The 24,166-nt window shown below is 41.1% G+C and overlaps 1 protein-coding gene across 1 annotated transcript; it reads left to right on the top strand.

Annotated features, from left to right (window-relative positions):
• The first annotated feature begins 19,802 nt into the window (after positions 1-19,802).
• On the top strand, positions 19,803-23,635 carry AGR2 (anterior gradient 2, protein disulphide isomerase family member). Its single transcript, XM_065629439.1, has 7 exons — positions 19,803-19,944; positions 20,221-20,284; positions 20,392-20,444; positions 21,428-21,501; positions 21,896-21,959; positions 22,900-22,983; positions 23,586-23,635. The coding sequence occupies exons 1-7, from the start codon at positions 19,803-19,805 to the stop codon at positions 23,633-23,635; spliced, it is 531 nt and encodes a 176-aa protein (XP_065485511.1).
• Positions 23,636-24,166: the final 531 nt, after the last annotated feature.

Below are 24,166 nucleotides of genomic sequence, written 5' to 3'. Positions count from 1 at the left end.
CACCCTAAGGTGAGGTGTATTGTACAGGATCGGGAGAAAAAGAGCCACAAACTGCTAAGGTATCTTTTGCTTCAAGTCTACAAGCAGGGGGGAGCTGTGATTTTACACAGCTCTGGAGCAATTGTATCAGATCATCGTAAGAGCAGAACAAGAGCTCACCATCTCCCAGACCTGCACTGCTTCGCTTGGAGGAACACTCCACATTCAATATATGCTACTGTTAGCAAATATTTTCACATGCATATATATTCCCACTGAGGAGCACTCTCATCCTAATTGAAAGAAATATTCCCTCATTGCCTCAGTGGCTTTAGTTCTCACTAATTTGTATACTCTCAACCTTGACAAAAAAGACAAAAATTCCTAAATCCCATAATGAGTTCCCAAAAGGGAATTCAGAGGTTCAGAGCAGCAGTTACCCTGAGCCTGGAAACTCTATCTTTCCTTCCTTGGAAAAACACCCTTTCTTATTTGCTAACCAAACACATTAATACAGAGGGAGCCACACTCCAGTGAAAACATATTACAGGTTGTTCTGCATTCTTGGACTAAAGATATGAGATGTGGAACAACTACTTTAAGGAAAAAGAAAACTTTGGGATTTGCTTGTTTGTTTTTTAGAAAAGCCAAGAAACAACTTTATTGATGTCTCACTGGGATTTACTAAATGAATAAGTATTTTTTCATATGATATTTCTAGGAGGTAACAGTGCAAATGTGAACATATCTGAAGTGTGTATATGGTGTTCAGTATATTAACGCCATTGAGTATGACTACTGGGGATACCTCAAGGCTGCCTTTCCTGACCAAACACGTTGACTGCACAGATGGTGAGCTGAACTTGCACAACTCCAGGCATAGCTTTAGGGCATCTCTGGAGCACAAAGGACCCGACAGCTTAAGCATTAAGCAACAGGCAGGTATGCTGCCTGAAGGTTGCCTGTGATATGGGAGTAGCATTAAAGAGACAGACAGATTCTTTAGTTATTTTTTCTGAAGAGAGTCACAGGAGCTAAGGATGTTTAGTTTACCATATTTTTATAGAGAAGGAGCTAAAACATAGGCAGGTTAAGATCACACAAAAAGCATGTAGGAACTAAAAGCAAGGAACTAAAAGGGCATTTATGCAGCTGATGTGAATGAAAATAAGCACGAACAAACTAATGCTGCCACTTTCTGACGGTGAAATGTATTCTTTCGGTTGTTTGACTTCTTGAAGTTAAGGGCAAAAAGGTATGCACTAAGATAAATGAAAGAGAGCATCTGTAATTTTATAACCAATGCATAAGCCTTAAAATATAAAGCCTTTCCTTCTTGCTCTGAAACAAATTAAGGGATACGTGTCCTTTGGTTAGAGAAAGAATGACTCACCAAGAAAGCTAACGACAATTCTTCCTGTGCTATATAGTTTCATAACATGCTCTACTGAGCCATAAACAAACCCAGAAATAACAATGTCTTTGAGAAAGAGTAAATTGCAGAAATACTTGTGGTAAACAGATAATTCCACAGTGCTAAAGGTCTTACAGTAGCTACCATGTCTACAGGTAAAGTTCAAATTAATTTAAAAAAGAAACTGTTGTTCCAAGGCTGACAACAGCCAAATATTGCCAGTGCCAGTAAATACTTTGGCATTACTCTATGTGTATGTTTCAGTCATGTAGACTCAATAGGTTTGTGGTGGAATGCTGATATATCACGAAAAGTTCAAACTACATAGTAACTATAGGGGCAATTTGCCAAAAAGATGTCAGGCTGATAACCATACTTTGAAACAGCAAAGTTGAAAAACAAGTAAAATCTTCCATGAAAATAATCACGATGATTTAAAACAGTACAGGGAAAAATAAAGAACTTCTGTGTTTGTATGCATAGATTCTGAATATATTGGCAAAACTCACGGATGAAACCTAGAATAAAAAATATACTTTTAAGAGTATTTTACTTATAGAAGTGTAGATTGCTTTGTGTGCTGATGGTGGGGGAGAGGAGGAAGTAAAGTTTACTGCTTTTTAAGATTGTTGTTAACTCTTCTCTGGCCTTCATGGGAGGAGGACTTGAACCACGCTGATCTTTACTGAAGGGACAATACACCAGGGCACAAGCAATGCAGGACGTTTCTGGAGGGCGTGGAGGATAGCTTCCTGACACAGGGGATCAAGGAGCTGATGAGAGGAGACACTCTGCTGGACATCGTTCTTACAAATAAGGAGGACCTGGTCAAGGATGTGAAGGTCGGAGACAGTCTTGGCTACAGTGACCATGGCATTGTGGAGCTCAGGATCTTGTGAGGAAGAAACAAGGCAAATAGCAGATCACAGCCCTGCACTTCAGAAGAGACTTTGGCCTGTCCAGGATTGTAATGGGAGGCAGAATTTGGCCACAACAGTAGCATTTAAGCTGATGAGAACACATTTCTCCTTTCTGGCTATTACACCCCGTCACGTGGTTCTGTCTGTGAATGATTACCTTACTATGCAAGTAAAATGCAGTTTTCCTGTAGACAATACTGGCTCTGCTTAGATGGAGGGAAACTATGGTAGCTACTGTACTATTATTGTACTTCTCGGCTTATTTTGACACATGGTTAAACAATAATCATAATCCCTTGGTTGTTACGATCTTATCAGAAGTTTATCAAGTAGCTAAACAATAGTTGGCCTTATCCAAATTAAGGTGAAACGCTTATGTTTAGAGGTAGGGTATCCACTACAGCTTGAGGCGGGCTATAGGAGGAGCCAAGGGATGTCACTGCATCTACCACATATGGAGCTAACTTCTGTTTAGAGAACAGTGATCACATCAGAGCAGAGCCTTGGCCTTCAGTGTGTAGCCAGGTACCAATCAAATCTTGAAGTTTTCTTACAAGCTTTTTCCTCTTATGTTAGCAGTATTACTCTCAAATCAGAATAACTGTTAGAATAAAGTGCCTGAATTAGAAGAGATGCACTGAATTGCCTGTTTTTACCTGAAGGTGAGTGTACACAAGCACATGTGGACCTATCACTCTGTGTGACTTACCTACATCTCTAGTGGTATAATACAATTTAAGCACATACTTGTAACACACTGTCTCTCCTGTAACAGGTGGTTGCATTTTTAATTATTAGTTTTATTGCCTATAGGAAGGATATAAACTTCCTGTGCATGAAACATCAAACACATTCTAAGTGTGTTTCTGCAGTTCAATTGTGGGGGTGGTTATAATCTCGTCTTATAAAAAGCTTGATACGGACAGGATGTATCCTCCTGGTATATGTCAGCTTTAATCACTACTTTATGCACCTCTTAGGAGTACAAAATATATCTCAAATATTCTTGCAGTTACTAAAGTGATTAGTGTGCAATGATTACAGAAAATTTTCAGACTCATTTCCTATATGAGCTAGTATTCATGCAACTAGAATAGAACAGCATTTAGAGCCTAGCTTGTTTAATAGAAAGGACAGCTTACACAGCCAAAGTCACAATGCTAGGCAACAGTAGATTCTGAACCCAAGTACATATTTCTTTTCTAATTTTAGGCACAAACTGATGTAAATGAGTGGTAATTTATATGAGTATAACTTATATGAGTAGTTTAGTTGGGTAAGACAGCAAGAGAGTCTATAGGTGGCATGATAAAGTAACGCATGCTACTAAACCATTAGTTTACTGCAAAACATTGGATGCCAAGGAACATAAGAATGATATATTTGTTAACCTGTTTTTAAAAAGGCCACATGTATCTCAGTCCTCCCGATCACTGTTACCTTGTCTCACGGCACAAAATTTGCATTCTGCTTTGATTTAAGAGGAAAAATGTGAAATAAAGCAATGTCAAAGGTAAGACTGAATCTGGAACACAGCAGAGGAAGAGTGAACAAGCTATTCACTAAGAAATTCCCCTGTATACCTCAAAATATATTTTCCTAAATGTGAGCCAGAATCAAGACAGGGACTAAAACCCTGAGGCTGTCATTCTCTAGGAGAGAAGGAGGAGTCAGCTGTCAGTGGCTGCCAGGGGGATGGAGGGTCATACCTGTCACTCTATACCTGCAAAGTGATTTTTTTTTTTTTTTTCCATCAAAGATGCTGGTCTAAGTTATTTTAAGCAACCAACTTCCAGCACATATTTGCAGGGAACGAGCTTGAGAATCTGTTCTGCCCGTTAACAGCAATTACGCATTTGTACTCTCGTATCACCAGATCATGAGCTTTCTGATGTAGACAGGCTGTGCCTACGTCTTGGGCCTTCCCAAGAGAAGGGAGTTACAGTCATGACCAAAGAAGTGCCACTTAGATTAGTTGAGCTGGTAAATGAATCAAAGAAGGTAAGAGTGCCAGTTTCTACACCAAGAAGTGCAAATAAGGAAATACTTCTCCAGCTGATTTTTTTTCAAAAGTGAGTAGAATATTATTTTATCACCAGGACAGATAATCTAAGTATTATTCGTAAACCAAAGGAATTTTCACAATAAAAAAATACTACAACACATTAATTTCTAGTTTAAATTATAGGTATGATACAGGGTTTTTTCACTAAAACAGCACTTTGTCTTTTTCTGTATTATAAAGTCACCTGAAAAATAAAGTAACCCAGAAATGGGCACATATCCGTGAGAGCAAACCTTTGGTCCTTGCAGAGAGTTTTGATTGTTGTTCAACACTTCTTTGTCATTGCCTGGTTTATTATGTTACTGATTCTATTTACCTTCATTTATTTAAAGATCCCTTTTTCTGAAACACCAGTGAGAACACAAGTGAGCCAATCCCTTCACAATGCAGCTGTTCACTGTGGACTCCGCTAAGCAGTCGCTCAAGGTTACTCATGTCAAGAGTAGTTGCAGTTGTTTCTACAGGGTTTGTGGAAGGCTCTGTGGGAGACAGCAGCATTCTTTCTGGTGCTACAGGAAGTTCACATCGTAAGTGCCTGTATCACCACCCTGATTCTTCGCTTTCACCTCCAGCACAGAGCTGCATCCAACGAGGAAACAGCCAGAAAGAGCTGCCGGGGACCATCACACTCTCCCTTTTTGACACGGAATGCGCAGGGCAGGTTTCTTCCCTTCTCGCTACATGACGAGTCCCGTGTTTCGTCAAGGATCCTACGCATGACAAGCAAACCAGCCAGAGCCGCTATCTGCTTTCCGCTTGTCTCCCAGCATCCGCCCAGCCGGGCAAACACAGCAAGGCAGAGCCGCGAGCTCAGCCGCACAGCCAGCGCACAGCGATGCCGCTCCCTCTGCAGAGGCACGGCTCAGGCAAAGACGCAGAAGCTTGATTTCCAGAACACATTCCTCCCCCCAGGTTGGTTTGCACAAAGCAGCCTATGTCCTTTAACTCCTTTCCACAGATACAATAACTTCACTGAATGCGCAGCGAGGCCTCACTGCGAGGAATGAACTCAACGTGACCGGCTTAGGGACCAAAGGTCTTACTGAGCATTTACAAAGCAAAAAGAGTAGGCAAACAACACGGCAAGAATGATCAAGCATTCAAAAACCATTCCCTACCATTTTCTTTCATAGAATATGCTGTTTCCTATGTTCCCTCAAGCCCAGAATATTACAGAGGGAAAAAAAAGGCAGCATATTAATGTGCAATAACCAGGCAAGAAGGAAACAAATAGCCAGAGTCTGAATGACAGCTATTCCCTCGTGTGGGTATATTTAAGGGCTTTGTTGAACAGGCTGCCGTGTGGAAAACCTCCCTATGTTTCCCCCTGTGCAGCAGCTTAGTGCAGTTGTTTTCACTCTCATTTCTGGGCTCCTAAGCACCAGGAATACAATCAGAGCCAGCACCGAGGCACTTCTCAGCCTGGGCTGGCAGAGCTGAGCCCCTGCCCTCTCCCTCACCAGAGACACAGTGATGTCACTTAGCACCAACCATGCCATGGACATCATACCAGGCACCGTAACAAGAGGCACGACCATCTGCTGAAGACAGCATGTCCTTTGTCAATGGGCAGATTCATTGACCTTGACAGTCCCCCTTCCCAGGCATCACTTCCTGGTTTGGAATGGATTCACCCACAGGGGAACAGGAATTGGCTCTGCTTGGCATTTCTTCTCCAAGGTAGTATCACTGGTGGCAAGTGGTGTTCGTGCTATGTGTTGGTTGTTGACCCTGATGTAAAGACCCTCAGATGTGTAGTCTTGGCATCGCTCTTCGCAAACCAAGCAGAAAAGTCCACAAGGCTTTTCAATTTCGCAACAGCAAACAATAGTCTTAATGGATATCAAAAGTTTGAAATGACCATGAAGGAAGCTTGTTTCCTGTTCCTAAATATTAACTGAAAAGGCGATCTACTGTGTCACTGCTTCAGCAAGATCCCTTGTCCTTTCTGGAGCCTGCATGTGTGTAGTCATACATAGACAGATCTTTAAAAAATGTAGATTTAACAGACAGACACAGCAATTTGAAATTTGTAGAGCATATTTTAATGCTATATTGAGATTTGCATTTATTAGAAACAGGAAAGATAACAGGAGTTAAAGTAAATAAGATTTAGGAAAAGTATGTGATTTAGGACAAATTATTTAAACCTAACCAACCTATAAATGATTGCTTAATACCAAAGGAAGTTCTTTGAAACTTAAATTAGTAGCAGCTTGAGAAGAGGAAACCTTCATGGATAAATATAGCACGGGTATATTGTATCCTGAAACTGTTCTTGAAAACGTCAAGGCAGTAAGGAATAGGGAGGCAGCCATTCCCAGTCTGACACGTATTCTCTCCTTCAGTAAAAGTGTTTTGAAAGGGATTTGCATGGCAGGAATTCTCAACAGATTTGCTATCACTTATCGAAACATGCTGCAAGTAGAACAACATTTGCAGCAGAGATATTATCTGACCTAGGTCACCTCCTGATTAAACATATATAGATTGGAAGGAGATCAGTCACTAAACCAAGGAGAAATACAAGTCAGGCTACAGCTTATACAGAGGAACTATATCCAATTAGCTTTGCAAGTGAGCTAAAAGCAGGAATTAAGAGGAAAGTTGTTCCAGGGCACTTCTGCCAGCATGTCCAGTTCAGGATGCCTGGACACACGCGCGCTCCATTGCATGCGTGATTTATACTTTCACATCCTGTGCAACAGAGAGACTGTTTCAAAGATTATTAAAACTTGACATTGTCATAGTTGGGAAAGATTAAAAATGAAGGAATGAATTAAAAAAATTGAGACAAGTAACAAAAAATCGCCTTGCCATATTATTTTAAAATCAAGAGTTATAATCACATATATGTGCATCATCATGCCCTCAGGTCATTCAGGGAGTAGGCTGAGATCTCGCCCAAAGTCGGTGCCTCAGTTCAAAGCCTACCCCCAGAAACTGGACAGGAACCAAGACACAACCAAGCATTTATGCGTGACACATGGGCAGACCTCAGTTAGCTTAACCTTAAAACCATGTCCAGCAGAAGTTAATCTCTTCGTATAGCGCTGGTGAAGGAAGGTGTGTTCGGCAATATAGCAAAGGTCACCCAAGAAGAAAGGGTTTTCTCTCCAGTGACTGAGAGAAAGGGATGGTGTAGAAATGAAGGCACCTGGCTAAGCATTTAACTGATCACCTGTAATTATGAACCTGAGGCACTCCATCTGTCAAAATGACAGTATGATCACTGCTGTCTCCCAAATAACCACAGTGCTGCATAGGCTAATTTTATTCCTTAGGAGATTAAAATATTTCATAGTATCATATTATATAAGCTAAAATTTTCCACTCAAGAGCAAAAGATTTTCCGAACATTCATGTAGCTATGCTGTGAGCTGGTGATTCACTCACTGCTGTGTGCATTTACAACATCGCTCTGCTCCAGTACCTCTGGCAAAGGTGACACCATCAACCTCACAACCCCTCTATGCTCTCACATCTCCATTTATACTACTTCTCTTTTTGTTATTATAATAGTACAAGTTTCATAACTGAATTGATCATTTTTTTTTAGATGGGACCAGACTCGTTTCAGTGTTGCCCAATGATAGGATGAGGGACAACAGACTGAAGCATAGGAGGTTGGACTAGATGATATCCAGAGGTCACTTCCAACCCCAACCATTCTGGGATTCTGTGATATGCTTAAAATTGTCAGTTACTTGCTTTCCTATTTGGAAGCATTAATGGTAGAGGTCTTTTAAAGAAAAAATGGACCCAAGTTGCAGGTATCATATTGAGATGCCCATCAAGAATTCTAGAATGACCCAGGTTCATATTCAAAACCAACTCCTCCAGAAAGGCAAAAGCTGTAGCCATTGTGCATTGCTAAACACCTAGCACATTTTAAACAAAACCATTTCTAATTAGCAAGAACATGAGGACAACTGAGTAGAGGGTCCTGAGTAAATTCAGTAACAACAGGAACCAGATACAAAACTGGGTTGTGGACCCAAGTGTTGAGTCCAAAATCACTCAAATTTCAGTGATGTTTTGTCCCAGAGTTGCAGGTTCTATGAATCACAATTTCAAAAATTTGAGTATTTTGTTCTAATGTTTTCAAAAGCCACACTGCACTTGAAGAAGCACTTAAATTCTCTGGTTTACTCCGCAAGGCAAAATTCTACTATCCTGTTTTCTGCTAAGAGTGGAAGACTCCTGGGAAGAACTACTGATTACATCTGTCATGCCACACTTTTCCCCTTATCTTCCTATGGTTTAACCTATTTCATCTAATCAATATTCCACCAGACTGTCCACCTGGTTAGATCCTTTCTAAAACACTGACTTTGTAACTGAATCATGCTTTCACTTAAAGAATTCTTCACACTGCCAACTCTTACTGGATCTCTATGAATTAGGAGCAGCACAGGCAATTCTCTGCAACACGATTTCATTTTTGGAACTGAAGCCAAAATAATTACTTTTTCTAAACATTTTTTAAATGAGAAATTTTGAAAAAGTCTTACTTTTCATTCCCAAATAAATCATTATATAAATCATTATTTTTTTCCAAAATGAGAACTTGACACAACATAAATCCTCTTATTTGATCAGGCACTCAAATATTAGGCACAAAAACAATAGCATTTCCCAAAACATTTTAGTGATACCACTGTAAAGCTGCCCTTCTTCAAACTGGAGCTCTACCATGTGAAGTAAGTAGTGGAAAGCTTCACTGGAATTTTTTTTGCGAGTGGGTTTTTTTAAAGGTGCTTGATTGTCAGCAAATAACTCTCTGGATCTCAACTCCTTTCAAAAATGTTGCCTAAGCAAGTCATGGTTTTGACCCCTCTGCAAAAGTTTGAATGAAAGGAAAAATGAATGAATGAAAGTGCCCTGAATCTGACTGCACTGTTACTTGGAATTTGTACAGGGTCAGAAGCTATAAATAGGCCACATTTTGGGGGGTATTTTCACTAAAATAAAGAACTACTGCTATGATTACATCCTCCAAATATGCATTTATTGTCCAAAATATCAACACTGGCACCTGCAGATAATGGGGAAAGAAATGTTGCTGGGTCTTTCATTTATATTTTTAATATTGACTTAGCATGAATGGGAGAATAAGGCAATCTTAAAAATGGAGAACAGTATAACAAAAAAATAAAATTGTAGGGTGGAGCTTTTATTTGCATTTAGTTTTATATCCAATTGACTTCCTCTTAGTAAAACTGCAGCCACATTCTTTGTACAACTTAGCTGCAAGCTATTCTTTAACCAGCACAATAAATCCAGCATTAACTTTTAGCCATCTGATTTGCTGACAGAGAACTACATTCCTGCGTTAGGATGCCCTCTCCAGTACGTTCAGAATTCAATATCATCCTGCATAAAACACACAAAGAGGAAGGAAAAGGATATCCTCCTTCACAGACAGACAAAAGTCTTTGCTGTTTACCTGCCATAACATTTAAACCTCTTTACTGCAATAAGCCACAGGCACAGGCTCTCTCTCTCCCCTCTTTCCTAATAAAAGTAAAGGTAGCAAGTAGAGTATTTTGGTTATTAATTAAACAAAACCACTCCCAAATTACCATGGTGCCACAGAGCAGAGAGCCAACACCCAGGGCTGCTGCTATTAGAGATTCCTGCTCGCCGGCTCTGCGAGTTGTCCTGGGTGAGACACGCTCACCGGGCAGAATTCAGTCAAACAAAGAAAATTGGAGAGCAGCGTTTTCCTGCAACTGGCGAGAAGGTTTTACAGAATTCATCTCCTGCCACGTATGTATCTTCCACTGCCAACCAAAGCACCTTATCAAGCAATATTTCTATAAACACCAGTTTGCAAGGAGAGGTGAATTGATTTATTATACCAGCTGATGTAGTCAGAAAAAAAAAGGGGTGTTCAGTTTGAGATGTGCTTGGCAAGAGCTGACCTGTAAAAACTGAGGCATTTTCAGGCTCAGGTTCCCTAACAGACCATCACAGTAGCATCGCTTTGCAAAAATGATCTTTTGACAACTGGTCAAGAACAGAGCTTGGTTTTAACCTAACAATTTTTAGAAACTGTGTTAAGATAAAGAGAGTTGCATAGAGAAGTTGGAAGCTTAAGCCTCTCTGCTTAGTATGGACTTGATCACTGAATGAACTCACAGGTTTGTTTGCTCACCAAACAGGCAACAGGAAAAAAACATGGCAACACGGCGTGCTCTCAGGAAGGCAAAACTGTGTGACTTTCCTGGAGGGGCCCTTGCTGATAGATTCACCTTGATGGTGCTGCAGAGCAAAAGGCGTCATTCTGCTTTATGCGAGCGACACTAGTGACAGGAAGAAAACCTTGTAATTGTGCAGCAAAAAATAAAACATCTGGAATACCTTTTCTCTTCAATTTAAATTGTCTGTAAACACAAAGCACTGGTTTCATTTTCACCACACTTAGGTGAATTTAACACTTCTTCCCTAAAATGAACATCTTTAATAATTTATCATGAACTTCTTTAATATTTTAACATGAACATCTTTAAGTATTTTTACTCTCCCAAGGCCCATGTCAGTTACCTTGAAAAATGTGTTAAATTACACTCTTTTTTTCCTCATTTCCCAAATTGTAATGAACTAAAAAGACTGTGAGTAATTCAGACCTGAGCTCTGCTAGCCAAATGCAGCACATGCAGCAAATGGTCACGTCACTTCACTGGAGCACGTCACAACATATGTAGCACAACACATTTTCACAGCACAGGTTCTGGCAGTTCAAGCTCATACAGATAGATTCAAACAATATGGCAGCTTCCAGAAATTCTTACAGCCTACAACTGAAATAGTTAAAAGGTAGAGCTATTTGCATTAGGAGTTTTATGTTCCTACATTTCCTGTATTTAACAGAAGAAATGGCATGGTTTTATTTCAAAACCGATCTGACTGCCTCAGAGAGACAGTCAGAAAATTCCTATTCTTATGGTGTACTCATGCTTAAAGTTCATTGACATAGCAGTGTCAATCACCAAAAGGACGGTCTCCTAGTTCAAGATGCAGCTTACTATTGCTTACACCAGTTCTTAGGCTTTTATGATGACTCTACTTTAATTAACCAGTTACAAGAATGTTATTTATTTTTTTGGGCTGAGCCAGGATAGTAAGAGGAGAAAGTGAGACTCGTTCTACAGAACACGTACATGAGAGATGAAGTCAAGCAAACTAGATGCTGATATTGCACACACCAACCAGGAAGTTTGCAAGGAAGTACAGGTGCTACAATCTTATTGGTCAGCAGAAAGAAGAAATCTGAGTATAATGAGCACCTCTAATAAAACAACAGTGAAGGTATCATTAGTTGGACCCACTGTCTGTTGGACTGTCATTTTCTGGTAAAAGACAGGAAAAGAAAAAGATTTTACAGGAGGCCATGCCGAAGGTCATGACTCCCAACCATAGAGCACAGCTTTACGTGTACACAAGCATTGAGAACTTGACAGGTTAACGGTCGGACTTGATGATCTTTCAACCAAAATGATTCTATGATTCTGTGATATCTGCAACATTCAAGTGTTCATGTCAAACTCATTTAAAGCTGCAGGTAATTTTTGACTTTTAGAAGACATCTCTGCCTATTCCTTTCAGGATTTTAAAATAGAAAGTACAGGGAGCTAGAACAGATGGTGGAGCCTATCAGCTGTTTGCGGGTTATTATTTGATCATCATACGAGACCAGTGAAAGTACCTCCTGTCATACAAACCTTTGATGAATAGTAATACTCATTATTTTTGGCTCACAGATAAAAGAAATAATGCACACAGACACTGCAGCAGGATGAGAACAAACAAAAAAGCCTATTACAGTCCCCCCAGCCTATGGTCTGTTGGAACAAGGCACCCACATAGTTGAGCATTACTGAAAAGTACAGCCTAGATTATTTACTTCTCTTCAGGTAACTGACATCATTTACCCGACTCTGTTATTTATTACCTTCAGTCTTCCTGGAGTTTCGTTTGTTTGTTTCTTTGAGGTTTTTTGTGTGGTTTTTTTGTTTGGTTGGTTTTTTGGTTTGGGGTGGTTTTTTTTTGCTTTTCAGTAAGATATTTGGCATTTAAAACTTACAGTCAGTGGAGGGAACAGTACTGAGCGTTGACTTAGCAACTTGGATCTCAGCACCACCAGCCAACACACCAAAGTAACAGACACTAGAGCTTCACCCTAACCAAGCATAGATGGACATTTCCCCCACTCCTACTGTGTTGCTGATTTATATCCCCCTTCCATCCATGCCAGAAAGCAGGTGGGTGCTACCAGTTGCCCCCAGGTTATTTCTGCCCAGCAACACCTGCAGAATGCAGCAGGCTGCTGGTTGCAGGCAGCTCTCCACCAGCTGCCTGTTTGCTCTGCAGCTCAGGCAGCTGCACAATATGAAATAGGAGAACAGGAGCTGAAGCCCCAGCTTACTGGTGTTTGTAATGACTCAACGCATTCAACTCTCAGAGTGTCAAAGTAGGGTAGTGACAGTGTCTTTCAACAGAATGCAAGTAATGACACCTTATTTCATTTTTTTTTTGCAGATGTTAAAAGCATTAAGTGGATCCTAACAGACCATTGCCATAGCAACTTTGGTATGTGCAATTTTACATATATATGACTCCTCACAAAGCTTTAAGTGCTCTATTTTCACATCATGGCCTTATCTCCATCATTGCCACCCAATTTTATTGGTATGTAGAGATTAGACCACCTGTGACTTGACTATGTGGGAATTCCGTCCCTCCCAGGGGATCTCCAAGTGGTAGGGCTGGATACCGGGAACAGCTGGATGCAAGAACACATTGCCTGAGCTCACTTCTATTTCAGCCATTCTCAGCTGCCAGAATGACCTCATGAGGAGGGAGGGGAAATGAGAGCTGCTTGCCCCATCCCAAATTCTCAGTCTCTATGTCAAGCACAGCTGTATTCTATGTCAACCCTTAGACCACTATAGAATAAGTATTTCACAAGATTTGGGGTAGCATTGCTTACACCAGCTACAAAATATGCAGGTTTTTTTAAGGAGCATTGTGCATTTGAATGCGATCATAGAGCCACGTTATCATCATGCCACCAGCTGGAACTGGGCCAGCAGGAGAGAGGGAACACCCATCCTCCTATCAGCTCCCTGTGACTGATCCTGCTTGTTTAGTGTCACCGCCTGTGGGAGTGTGCTTTCCACTTCCAGGCCATAACGTTTAAACAAGACTTTAGGTACACGTTGCCTTAAGTCATGCTAACCAGCTTAAATAGCCAGCTAACTATTCTGATAGGGATATTACAACTGTATTTGCACAGTGTATGACCCACATGGTGGCAAAACACGAGCACCTCATGGGTAAAAATTAATAACCATTCATTACTCTTCCAGCAATAATATCCTAACCTGTGACCACAGTATGGCATCTTTCCATTAATTTAGCTTTTGTGTGGCAACAGGTCAGCTGTAGTTGAAAGAGGGATATGTCTGCACTCCATTGTAAATTCACCTTTGTACTATTTAACTTTTCTTTCGCATATGCTGTACATAGAATCACAAAATAACAGAATATTTTAATTTGGAAGTGAAACACCTGAGTGGAAACTCAGGATAGTGTACTGGTGATGCATGCTAAGAGATTATTAGCAGTAAAATGTTATTCTTCAAAGAAATAGAAGGAAAGATTCTCATCCCTGTGAGATGGGCTATTTTTGCAGGCTTTACTGAAAATCCAGCAGAACTTTATACTCACACAATCAGGGAATGCAAAAAGAGAAGAATTCTGTCCTGGGACTACGTCAGGATTTGTAGCTCTACAGGGATTTTTAAAGGTGACCTTGGTTAAGACTTTTTAAAGGTGTGTGTCCCTACTGCTTTTGTTATATTGGCAAATCAAAGATTATTTTAAGAAACAGAATATCAGCATAGCATAGAGAATAGAGGCACAGAATAGAGGCAACATAAAAGTAAAAAACTAAGTAAAATATGATGCTTGAGGCGTTCTGAAACAGAATGACTTTGTTCAATGGAAAGACAAACCAGTGGTCTATAGTACATCATTAAGATACTGCGTAAGAAAAGGAATTACATCAATATTTAGAGACAAGGGTTGCAGCGAGAAGCCTTCAGAAGCACATTCAGTGGTCTGCATCAGGAACTACCTCATAGCATGAACCAGATGGAACAGACTTCTGTGTTACTTCAAAGCTCATGTTATGAAGTTTAAATAGCTGAATGTCAGACACAGGATGAACAACACTGTCCCCCTGCATGATCACCGAATAATGATACTAAGATTCCAACTTTAAACTTTATTGAACCAGCTCTTAGAAACCTGGCAGCAGACTTGTCTCACCACCTTTCTGGGTAACTTGTGCCACTGCTGCACTATCCTGCCCATCAAGATGATCTTCCTGATGTCCCAAGACACAGTTCATGGCCCTCAAACTGATGAAATAGTTCAGATCCTTCATCTGTAGCATCTGTTCAAGTAGTTGAAGGCTACTGTTAGATAGTTCCTTATCTTCCACTTCAACAGATCAGACAAGCCCAGCCAATCTCTTGAATTTTAGTAGAGAAGCTCAGTTGTGACGTGAGACAAAATTTAGAGTACCGCACACAGGGAACGGAGGGCTGGGAGGAAAGTAAAAAACCTACTCCCACCTAAAAAAAAAAAATGCTGATCAGGATATTGGCCCAAAAGCAAAAGCAATATTAAATACTGTGAGATTAGTGCACAAGCAGCAGTGGTGCTAAGAAAGCAATTGTGTCAGTGGGTTCAGCTGGAATTTCTCTGAGCAGATGTTTTTACTGCGCATTAATAAAAAGATTAAAAGCAAAAAAACAACCAAACAAAAAAACCTGACCGGGATGGAATTCTTCATTTTTGCAAGCTTTCCAGTAAATTTGTAAGAATAAAGTGAATAAAGAGGATCACCTCCTTGACTACTTAGGGACCAGTTGTGGGAGTCAGAGCTGGCATCATCTCACTGATACTCACTAGAAGCCAAAGTCTTCTGATCTTTCAGGTAAAACATCAGGAAAAGTGGGAGGGTCTGGGCTACAGATAACCAAACATAAATTTGAAATAAGAACAATGAATACAAGGAGGCACACAGAGAGATCACAGCAAGGTGGCAGCTCCAGGAGACTCACTGAATTGCAGGTATCGTGGCTCAGCTACTTGCCTGTAGTAGTTTATCATCCAAGGAGTAAGGCAGGCAAGATTTATAAACAAGTTATATTAACAAAAAGGGGTTAACTAAAAACTCTCCATTTGATACCAAGCTGTCCAAAACACAAAGGTCTTCCCACTATCCTCATCTATTACAGTATAGTAAAAATAAGAAACTGCTGTCTTACAGGTTTCGAGCAATACTGAAAATTGAATATCACTTGCTCAGACAGGGGAAGAGTCATTGGCTTTAATCTTGGAGCACAGCAAAATTTCTGGTTTTAAGCACAGCTAGTTATTTTGGTTAATTAAAATGCATTTGGTTAAGTACAAGACTTTCGGGCATGAAGCCTTGCTGATCATAGCTGACTTCCCCACTTAAGGAGACCAGGTAAACTGTCTTCTCCACAGACTGGTAGAACCCCAGCTTCCCAATCCCTCTCATCAAAGAATCCCTCTTCGCTGATCCACCGCCGCCCTGCAGGACTGAACAAAATATTTCAAAGTTAAATCTAAATGTTGTCAGGATGAGGCTTTCTCTTACCAAAGGCAAGCTGAGCAATGAAGCCCTACCTAAGCTGAAAACCTTGCAACTCCTTGGTGCAACATCATGATAGTTTTCCTTACTGTTGTGAAAAAGGGCATTAAAAATACAAGAGCGAGTATATTTACTATGGGTGTTCAAACGACTTACTGATTTTAAAACACGTCAGCAATGCCTTCCAGACATCCCAGTATTTCACATCTCAAAACAGAGTACAATATAAGAACAGATTACATTATAAATCCCCACATTTATCTGAAGCTGGGTAAGGGATGCTCCATGCTTGCATTTCAGCTTGTCAATTTATGCCAAGTGGTGGTGATCTGTATTATAAATGTATATATGTCCTCAGAGATATCAAAATCCTGATGGATTGGCAGGTTCTTTTGAAAGCAGAGATTAAAGGGTCAGAATGTCGTATTTTAAATCCTAACAATCTCTTCTGCCATCCAATTTGAAAAATATTACCAATAAACTGTAGGTAAATGGAAATCGATCTAAAGTGGGAGCGAAGGAGTGGGTGAGGGCTTAGTTTTGGGAATGCATTTTTAGACAAAACCCTTTTTTTTTTTTTAGAAAAGTGTGTGAGTAGGAGCCTACCTGCTCATTAGGGCTTCACATAACCAGAAAGCAACTAGAACTTACGTTGCAGGCTTTAAAGCTACCAAATGCTATTAGGTGTGACCTGGGAAGACAGACAGCAAGAGTGTGTTAAATTACAATTATTAGCTGAGACCAAGATTTCTGAAATGGGTACCTAATGTTTGACTCCCACATCTACACTGAAGTGGACTAAGAATGTAACCTGATCGTCCAAAGTGAGTGCTCACATGTACAAATATGGATCTTGGAAACTTATTTAGGATATGTGTTATTAATAGAAGAAAATCTGAATGCATGTGATTTGGATACGTAACATAGAAGCTAACAAAATACATCTCTGAATCTTCAGGGAGAAGTGCTAGAGAAGGAGCAGAGATGCATATGCACTCTTTTTAAAAAAGTACCATATTCTCTTAAGTATATTCATAAAAAACAAATGGGCCCTGTTAGCAGCCATCAGAGAGCACTGTGAATTTCAAACAGGAAAATCCATATCTGATGGATACCATCTACCCAACTGAGTAATGTTGAGTGTTCACTGCCCACAGACATGTGATTTTAATCTCACTGAAATATATGAGGCATGCACCAAGGAGAACATGCTGTAGTTTCAGCATATATTGCTGAGGACAGGATCACACTGAGCTCTGAGGAGGGACCATCTGCAGGCAGTGCAACAGTAGGGATGGCCTTCCAGCCACCTGAAAGGTCTCACTTTTCTAAGTGTTGTACTGTATTATGCATGTATCTGAAACCTAAAATGGTTGATTTTCATGTTGTAGTCTAAAATGAATGTTCACACAACCAATAAAACCTGTAATTTGAAAAAAAAAAAAAAAGGTTTATTTAGACCTCCACTTATGAACACTGTTTATTGTTATATCTTCCAAATACATTTTTGTGGAGATCTTTACAAACTTTCTTTTAGGCGTTATTACAATTTTCCTATGTGCTGTTACCTGTGCATGTGTACACAGATATCTGTATAATGTGCATAGTTAATTATCTAATTAACATCTAAAATTCTGAGTCATCAACCTAACTTCTTCAGAGGACTAAAAGAACAGCGACTCGTATTGATTTTCCAGCCAATGAAAAAAAGACAAATCACTCTTTGGGCAAATCAGGATTCTTGACTTAAGCTTACCTGGACTTGGATCTTTGCCAACATTTTAAAATCACCTTTCAAAAGATGTCTCAAAAGTCTACAGAAACACCTCCGAGCTTTAGATGCAGTCTCCAAGAGGAATCTGTAATGTTACTTAATTACAAATTTAACCCTGAATGTTTCGGTGGGGAAAAAAACTGGAAAGTTTAGCTCTTTGGAAGTAGTAATCTAATTCAAAGCTGGTGGGCGGAGTTGGGGTGTGTGAAGGTGCATAAATAGGCAGTAGGAAGCGCAGCGTTCACACTGCAGCCCGGATCACGTTCGCACCCTGGCAGGCGTCTGGGCCAGGACACCAGGTGAGGCGCCGCTGCAGGGGGTACCTGGGGGAGCTCTGAGCCCGGCTTACCCGGGGTGGGACGGCCGATCCGCGGAAAGAAAAGACTGCGGCAAAGCAGGCACAGTTCAGGACGGCTTGCCAGGAAAAAAAACGCGTAGAGAAATGTTGGCTTTGCAGGTTGAAGAGTTGAGAGAGGAGGTGTTGTTTTGGGGGGTGGAAAACTTAGCAAAAGTGAACATAGCCTTCCAGAGGCAAAGTTTTTAAAGAGTAGGTTTAATGTTCCTCTGTATTTGTTTTCTGCATTCTGCATCAGCAACAGCATAAACTTTGCCTCGTCTTTGCTTTCCTGGTTGTTCCATATCTCCTTCTTTTTTTTTTTTCTTTTTGGGGAAGCATTACTTCCACTATACAGGTCGAGCCAAAACAACTCTTGAGGCAACCACTGGGTTTAATTTAACTTTATGCAATTTTCTTCCTCGCCAAGGAGACTTTTCTTAGGGCAGAAAGGCAGCTGGCTGCAAAAGTCGTATCTCCTGCCTTTGAAACAGTGACTCTTTGGATGTTTGAGGTCTATTGGGCACCCCAGTAGGAAAGAGCAATGTACCACTGATGCAAATTCTGCTAATGTCTCCTCCTGCAGTTCATACTCAGCAAAATGCTTCTGCTTCCCTGGAGTTTCATTTTCATTGTCTGAACTTTAAATAATGTCAGCCAGTTACAATTTTTGCATGAGTCTTTTGAATTTTCTGTATTGCTTTTGGAATATCTTAGATTCGCTAATTGTACCCATTACACTGGTGTTTTAGTTTCTAGGAGAATATTAATTGAGAAAACATAGGGTCATGTTGCTGAAGTGTTTTATCCCTTCAAGAAAGCATCCCAGCTGAAACACTGAGGAGCTTCCCATCTGACATGTCTAATCTCCATCTCCATGCTCCAGAGTCCGGCTCAGGAAAAGTCCTCTGTTTTGTGTTGCTTGAACTAGTAAACTGCATTTCAGTTCTTGCTGTTCCACACAACAACTCCTGCCCACTCTTCTTATTACAGATTCTACTGGTTTTAAGGATTAGATGGTGCTTTTAAGGGAAAAGACAGGATCAGAAGTTTCAACAACAGCATTAAGCTGTGTCTATGCCAATGGCTAACTATAAAGCCTAGCTTAACATTTTGACTTCTGATTTGAGTTGCTCCCGCTGCAAAATGGAAAAGAGCTGAGACAAGTTAATTTTTCAGCACCTGGGCTGCTAAAGTCCTTGATTGCGGTAACACTGGGAGATCAAGGTGCAACTGGGAACTTATTAGGACTTGAAAGTACTTTTGGAATTGCCAAAACTCAGTTGTTTTACTGAGCAAATTAAACATATGTAAAGAGAGAGAAACCAGCACATAAGTGCACATCTTAGAAGGGCCACAGCCTAACGAACGGCACGAAGAGAGCTGTAGAAAGCAGCCAGGTCCTTCGTGATTTGCTGAGCAAACCTCATCCTTGCTGGACCTTCCCCCAGGGCCAGGGCCCTGCCTGGAGCAGTTCATTTCAGCCCTGACTCACCCTCCCGCATACTTGCGACTTGACCTGCCCCTCTACCGCCCTTATGTGCTGTGTGTGCCCCAAGGCAAGCACCTGCCTGGCAGGCAGGACAACATGCAGCTTCTCCCACCTGTTCCAGGAGCAGCCATGGAGAAGAGTTACGTGTCTGTGTTCCTGCTGCTCGTTGCCATCTCCTGTGCTCTGGCAGCAAAGGATGCGGGCAAGAAGGAGACGAAGGAGACAAAGGAGACTACTGTCAAACCAAAACTGCCTCAGACACTCTCCAGAGGTAAAGAAAAAAAAAAGAATACACTCCAAACAAAAAACCAAAGTGCAATCTGCTAAACTTTTGATTTCTATGCTGTTCTAAAAAATTCATTTTCTTGCAATTCATTCTACAAATAAATTTTCTAGTATTTCCTAGCCCCCCTCCCTCTTTACTCCTGATTCAAAGCCCTCTGGCAGCACCTCGGTTCAAAGCCCTTCCCGGCAGCGGCAGGGGGAGGGACGCGAACCTGTGGCCACCTGCCCCGCTTATAACGCGCCGCCTGTCCTTTCCGCGCAGGCTGGGGAGACCAGCTCATCTGGACACAGACGTACGAGGAAGCCCTTTTCCGCGCCAAGCACAGGTACCGCGCCCCCGGCACCCCCCCGGTACCCCCCCTCCGCACCCCCCGGCGCCCCCTAGCACCCCCTAGCGTCTACCCCGCCCCTAACAAGGAATCTTCTTTTCCAGCAACAAGCCCCTGATGATTATCCACCACTTGGATGACTGCCCGCACAGCCAAGGTAACACCTCGGCACTGGGAAAGATTAAAAAAAAAAAAAAAAAAATCCAGTTTTTGGTTTCTGGCTAAATGCTGCTTAAAAAAAAAATAAATAAAATTAAATCAGCAAATCAGCCACCATTCTGCATGCTAAGGAAGCCTCAGTGAAATGCTAACTGGCACAAGCATAGGGCATGTTCTACAAGTTGCTGTCACACGTAGGCATTTTCACATGTGCAGAAATAAAATAAAAATGGTGATACAGTTTTACACGATACAGAACTGATACAGACACAGGCAACGTGACCTGTAACAAATCCGGGTTTTGTTCGTGTCACAATCAGGCAAAAACCAAGAGCAAGACCAGGAGTAGTGAAAACCAGTGATGTACTGGCAAGGACGTATTCAGCTTTCAGTACTGTTGATGACTGTGAGTGAATCTGGCCAGGGACTAAATAAGACTAGGCTGAAACTGAGCTTTTGTGGGATTTCTGGTAACTGGGGTGGCTCTTTCCCCAGTGTTTCTGAATTTACCTGAGGGGCCTTCTTCCTACGAGCCAACCCACACGGCAGGACCTTTGTGACCATCCATAGCTCGGTAACTACAGAAGGATCTTTGTACAAGCGTTAAAATCCTTTCAAATGTACCAGGCTGAGGTCCTATGCACCCTATGGTCAGCGCCTTAAGAACGGGAGCCAGAAACTGCAACAGTAGAGTAAGAGGTTTGAAGGGTCCAATGCTCAAATTCAAACTTACATAGACAAGTCTGAGACCAAGCATCTGAAGGAAGAAGGGACACTTTGGACCATTATAATTACTCTTTACCACAGAGTATAAATGAGTTGATCACCTTCCAGTGGAATTAACTTAAAATCTTCAGTTGCTGCAATTGTAAACTGGGAATTCTCATTTTGGTTCTGTCAGTTTGTTTGAATTTCTTTTTCAAGGATAATATATTTCAGGGGCATATTTTTAACTTCCATTCCCATTTGTTTCCACTCTAGCCCTCAAGAAGGCCTTTGCTGAAAGTAAAGATATACAGAAACTGGCTGAACAATTCGTTCTCCTGAACCTTGTGGTAAGTTTCCCAGTAACACTTCATTAAGTGAAAGCAATAAAGTTCTGCTTTAATTATGGCTTCTCTAGCTATAATTAGATGGTTTAACGGCCAGGACTGGCTAAGAAAAATGGCTAGTGCTGAAGCATAATAGATTTAGTAATGAGTCTTTTTCATCTGTAGCTATCATAACCTCAAAATATGAGGGAATTTAAAGTTCAGGAACAACATTAATTGTTGCTATCAATTTGCAACTCCAGCTGTTAAAACTTTGCATCTCAGGCTGAATTTTTTAACTGCAAAATGTATTATTTAAGCTCTATTTCATAACACAAAGTAAAAAGACCAAAAAAAAAAGTAACATGCCCTCCTGCAATCCTCACTGGGAACCTTATATCTTTTTTTTTTTTTAAAGTATGAAACCACAGACAAGAATCTTTCCCCTGACGGCCAGTACGTCCCTCGGATTTTGTTCATAGGTGAGTATCTCCCACATCAAAGCAGATCTCAGATTGAGGCCCCTGCTGCGCCGTGCATCTCAGATCCTCAGGCTTGCTAGCAGGAATGTATTCCATAAGAAACAAAAAAATTCTAGTTGGTTTTGTTGGATGAAATTTCAAAGCAAACCCGGATGGGTCATTAGCTTGACAGGTCCAGCATTTCTCCCCCACTGGTGCCACAAATGATGTAATTTCTTCCATTGTGGCATTAAAATGACGTTAATGAGTGGAATGAGTAGACACTGGCTCAGCCTTGCTCATCCTCCTATCCCTAAAAATACCGCAAACCCATCAGGTTTCCATTTGTAACACAGTCTCAGACATCACAGGAACAGCAGTGACCTTGGAGGCTTCAGGGGCCAATTTTCAATGCTCAGAACTCAGTTCCGTGCTCCCCTCACCTGCGCTCCCCCTCATAGGCATTTACATTTTGAACACCTATTAGCGGCCACGCGGGCAGCCCAGTGTTCCCTCTCCCAGAACAGATACATAACCTTACATACACGCGTATCATTAACACATCCCTTGATAAATCTATGTTGTGATGATCATTTTCAACAGACCAAGGCAACTGCCATATTATCTCTGCCTTTATTATTTACTTTTTAAAACATTAATAGCCTGAAAGCAGCCTTAGCTTGCAAAGTTAATTGAGGTTCTATGCAGTGGCACAGAGTGCAAGGCTGATCAGCATTGAACAGAATAAACATATCCGCTTCTTCATGAACACTTAAAATTGAAATGTCAGTGGCTGTGTAGAAGAACGATCTGTTTTGTTTTGTTTTGTTTTAGTGAAAGCAGACTTGCCTTGCAGAAACATTTAGGAAGCAAGCAGCAGTGCAGAAAGCTTTATTTCCCTCTGCTTGAAGATGAGTCCTGTCCTCTACAACTTCTCCCATCCTTTTTTTTTTTTCCCCAGATCCTTCCCTGACTGTGAGAGCAGACATTACTGGAAGATACTCAAACCGCCTCTATGCATATGAGCCCTCTGACATTTCGTTGTGTAAGTAGCATATTCTGAAATACTCTGAAATCAGTTACATTTTTCATGCAACAAGGAATAACACCAGGCATTACAGCTTCTCGCAATCAGTACTTGCTGAAAGATGGTTAACCAGGATTAAAATGGAACAGGATGCTAGACTTAAACTCAGTGAGGTGAAGAGAATGACGGCAGAGCCCTGGAGCCTTAAAAATCCATCTGTTTTAAGAGAAAGCACACGTCAGTGTGAACGTGCATAATTCAGCAGTATTCAGTGTATGCAACGGTGAGAACTCTCGCACACCAGCCCAGCCAGCTCAGGTCAGGAAGGCTCCGGGGAGGAGGGAAGAGTTGTGTGTTCGTCCTCCCTCACCGCTGCACAGCTCTGGCCTCTGCCCAGCGAACGCCTGCGTGTTTGTGTTAACAGATCTGTGTTCTCACTGCTCAAAATTAAACAGATGATGTGCAGAAAGTGCTTGGATGAGCACAGTGCATCAGAATCCGTATAGCAATAGGCACGTGAGCAAAAGCTTTAACAATAATGACATTTTCTCTACCACATTTGTAGTTGCTGGAATAGGAAGATGCAACATAAATAACATGTATGAATATTTCATTTCTAGTGTATTCAAATATGCAGAAAGCGCAGAAGCTCCTGAAGACTGAACTGTAAGGGGAAGAAGGAAGCCCTTAAATACTATGAAGTCTGATCTTCCACCTCTTCCCCACTCATTGAAACTGGTGAAGAGACTATTTAGAGCAATATTTAGTAACGTGTAGTGCTGGTTTATATACACGAACACTACAGTTTTACATTAGCACTTTTGTACTAGGCAGCATATTTAAAAGCTGGAGGCTTTTAATTTAAGGCATACAGAAGAATATTGTATGATCCAACTGTAAAAATGATTTTTTAAAAAATAAATCCATTTCCAGTGTTTACATACAAAACATTGCCATGTTGTGGGGTTTATGGGGTTTTTTTGTGTTTTGGTTTGGTTTTTTCCTTATAATCATCTACTATTATTAGAAAGACTAAACCCACTCTGTTACTTGAGACCACAGCTTGCAATCTTACACTTAAGCCCTTTGGAAGGAAAAGGGCTGTTGCGGGTTAACTCCAGCCAGCAGCTCAGCCCCACACAGCCGCTCCTTCACTCCCCTCCAGAGGGAAGGGGGAGAGAACTGGAAGGGTAAGAGTGAG

The sequence above is a fragment of the Caloenas nicobarica genome, chromosome 2, assembly GCF_036013445.1.
Source record: "Caloenas nicobarica isolate bCalNic1 chromosome 2, bCalNic1.hap1, whole genome shotgun sequence".
Classification (NCBI taxonomy): domain Eukaryota; kingdom Metazoa; phylum Chordata; class Aves; order Columbiformes; family Columbidae; genus Caloenas; species Caloenas nicobarica.
Note: the sequence above shows the minus strand (reverse complement) of the source record. Positions and strands in the feature narration are given on the sequence as shown.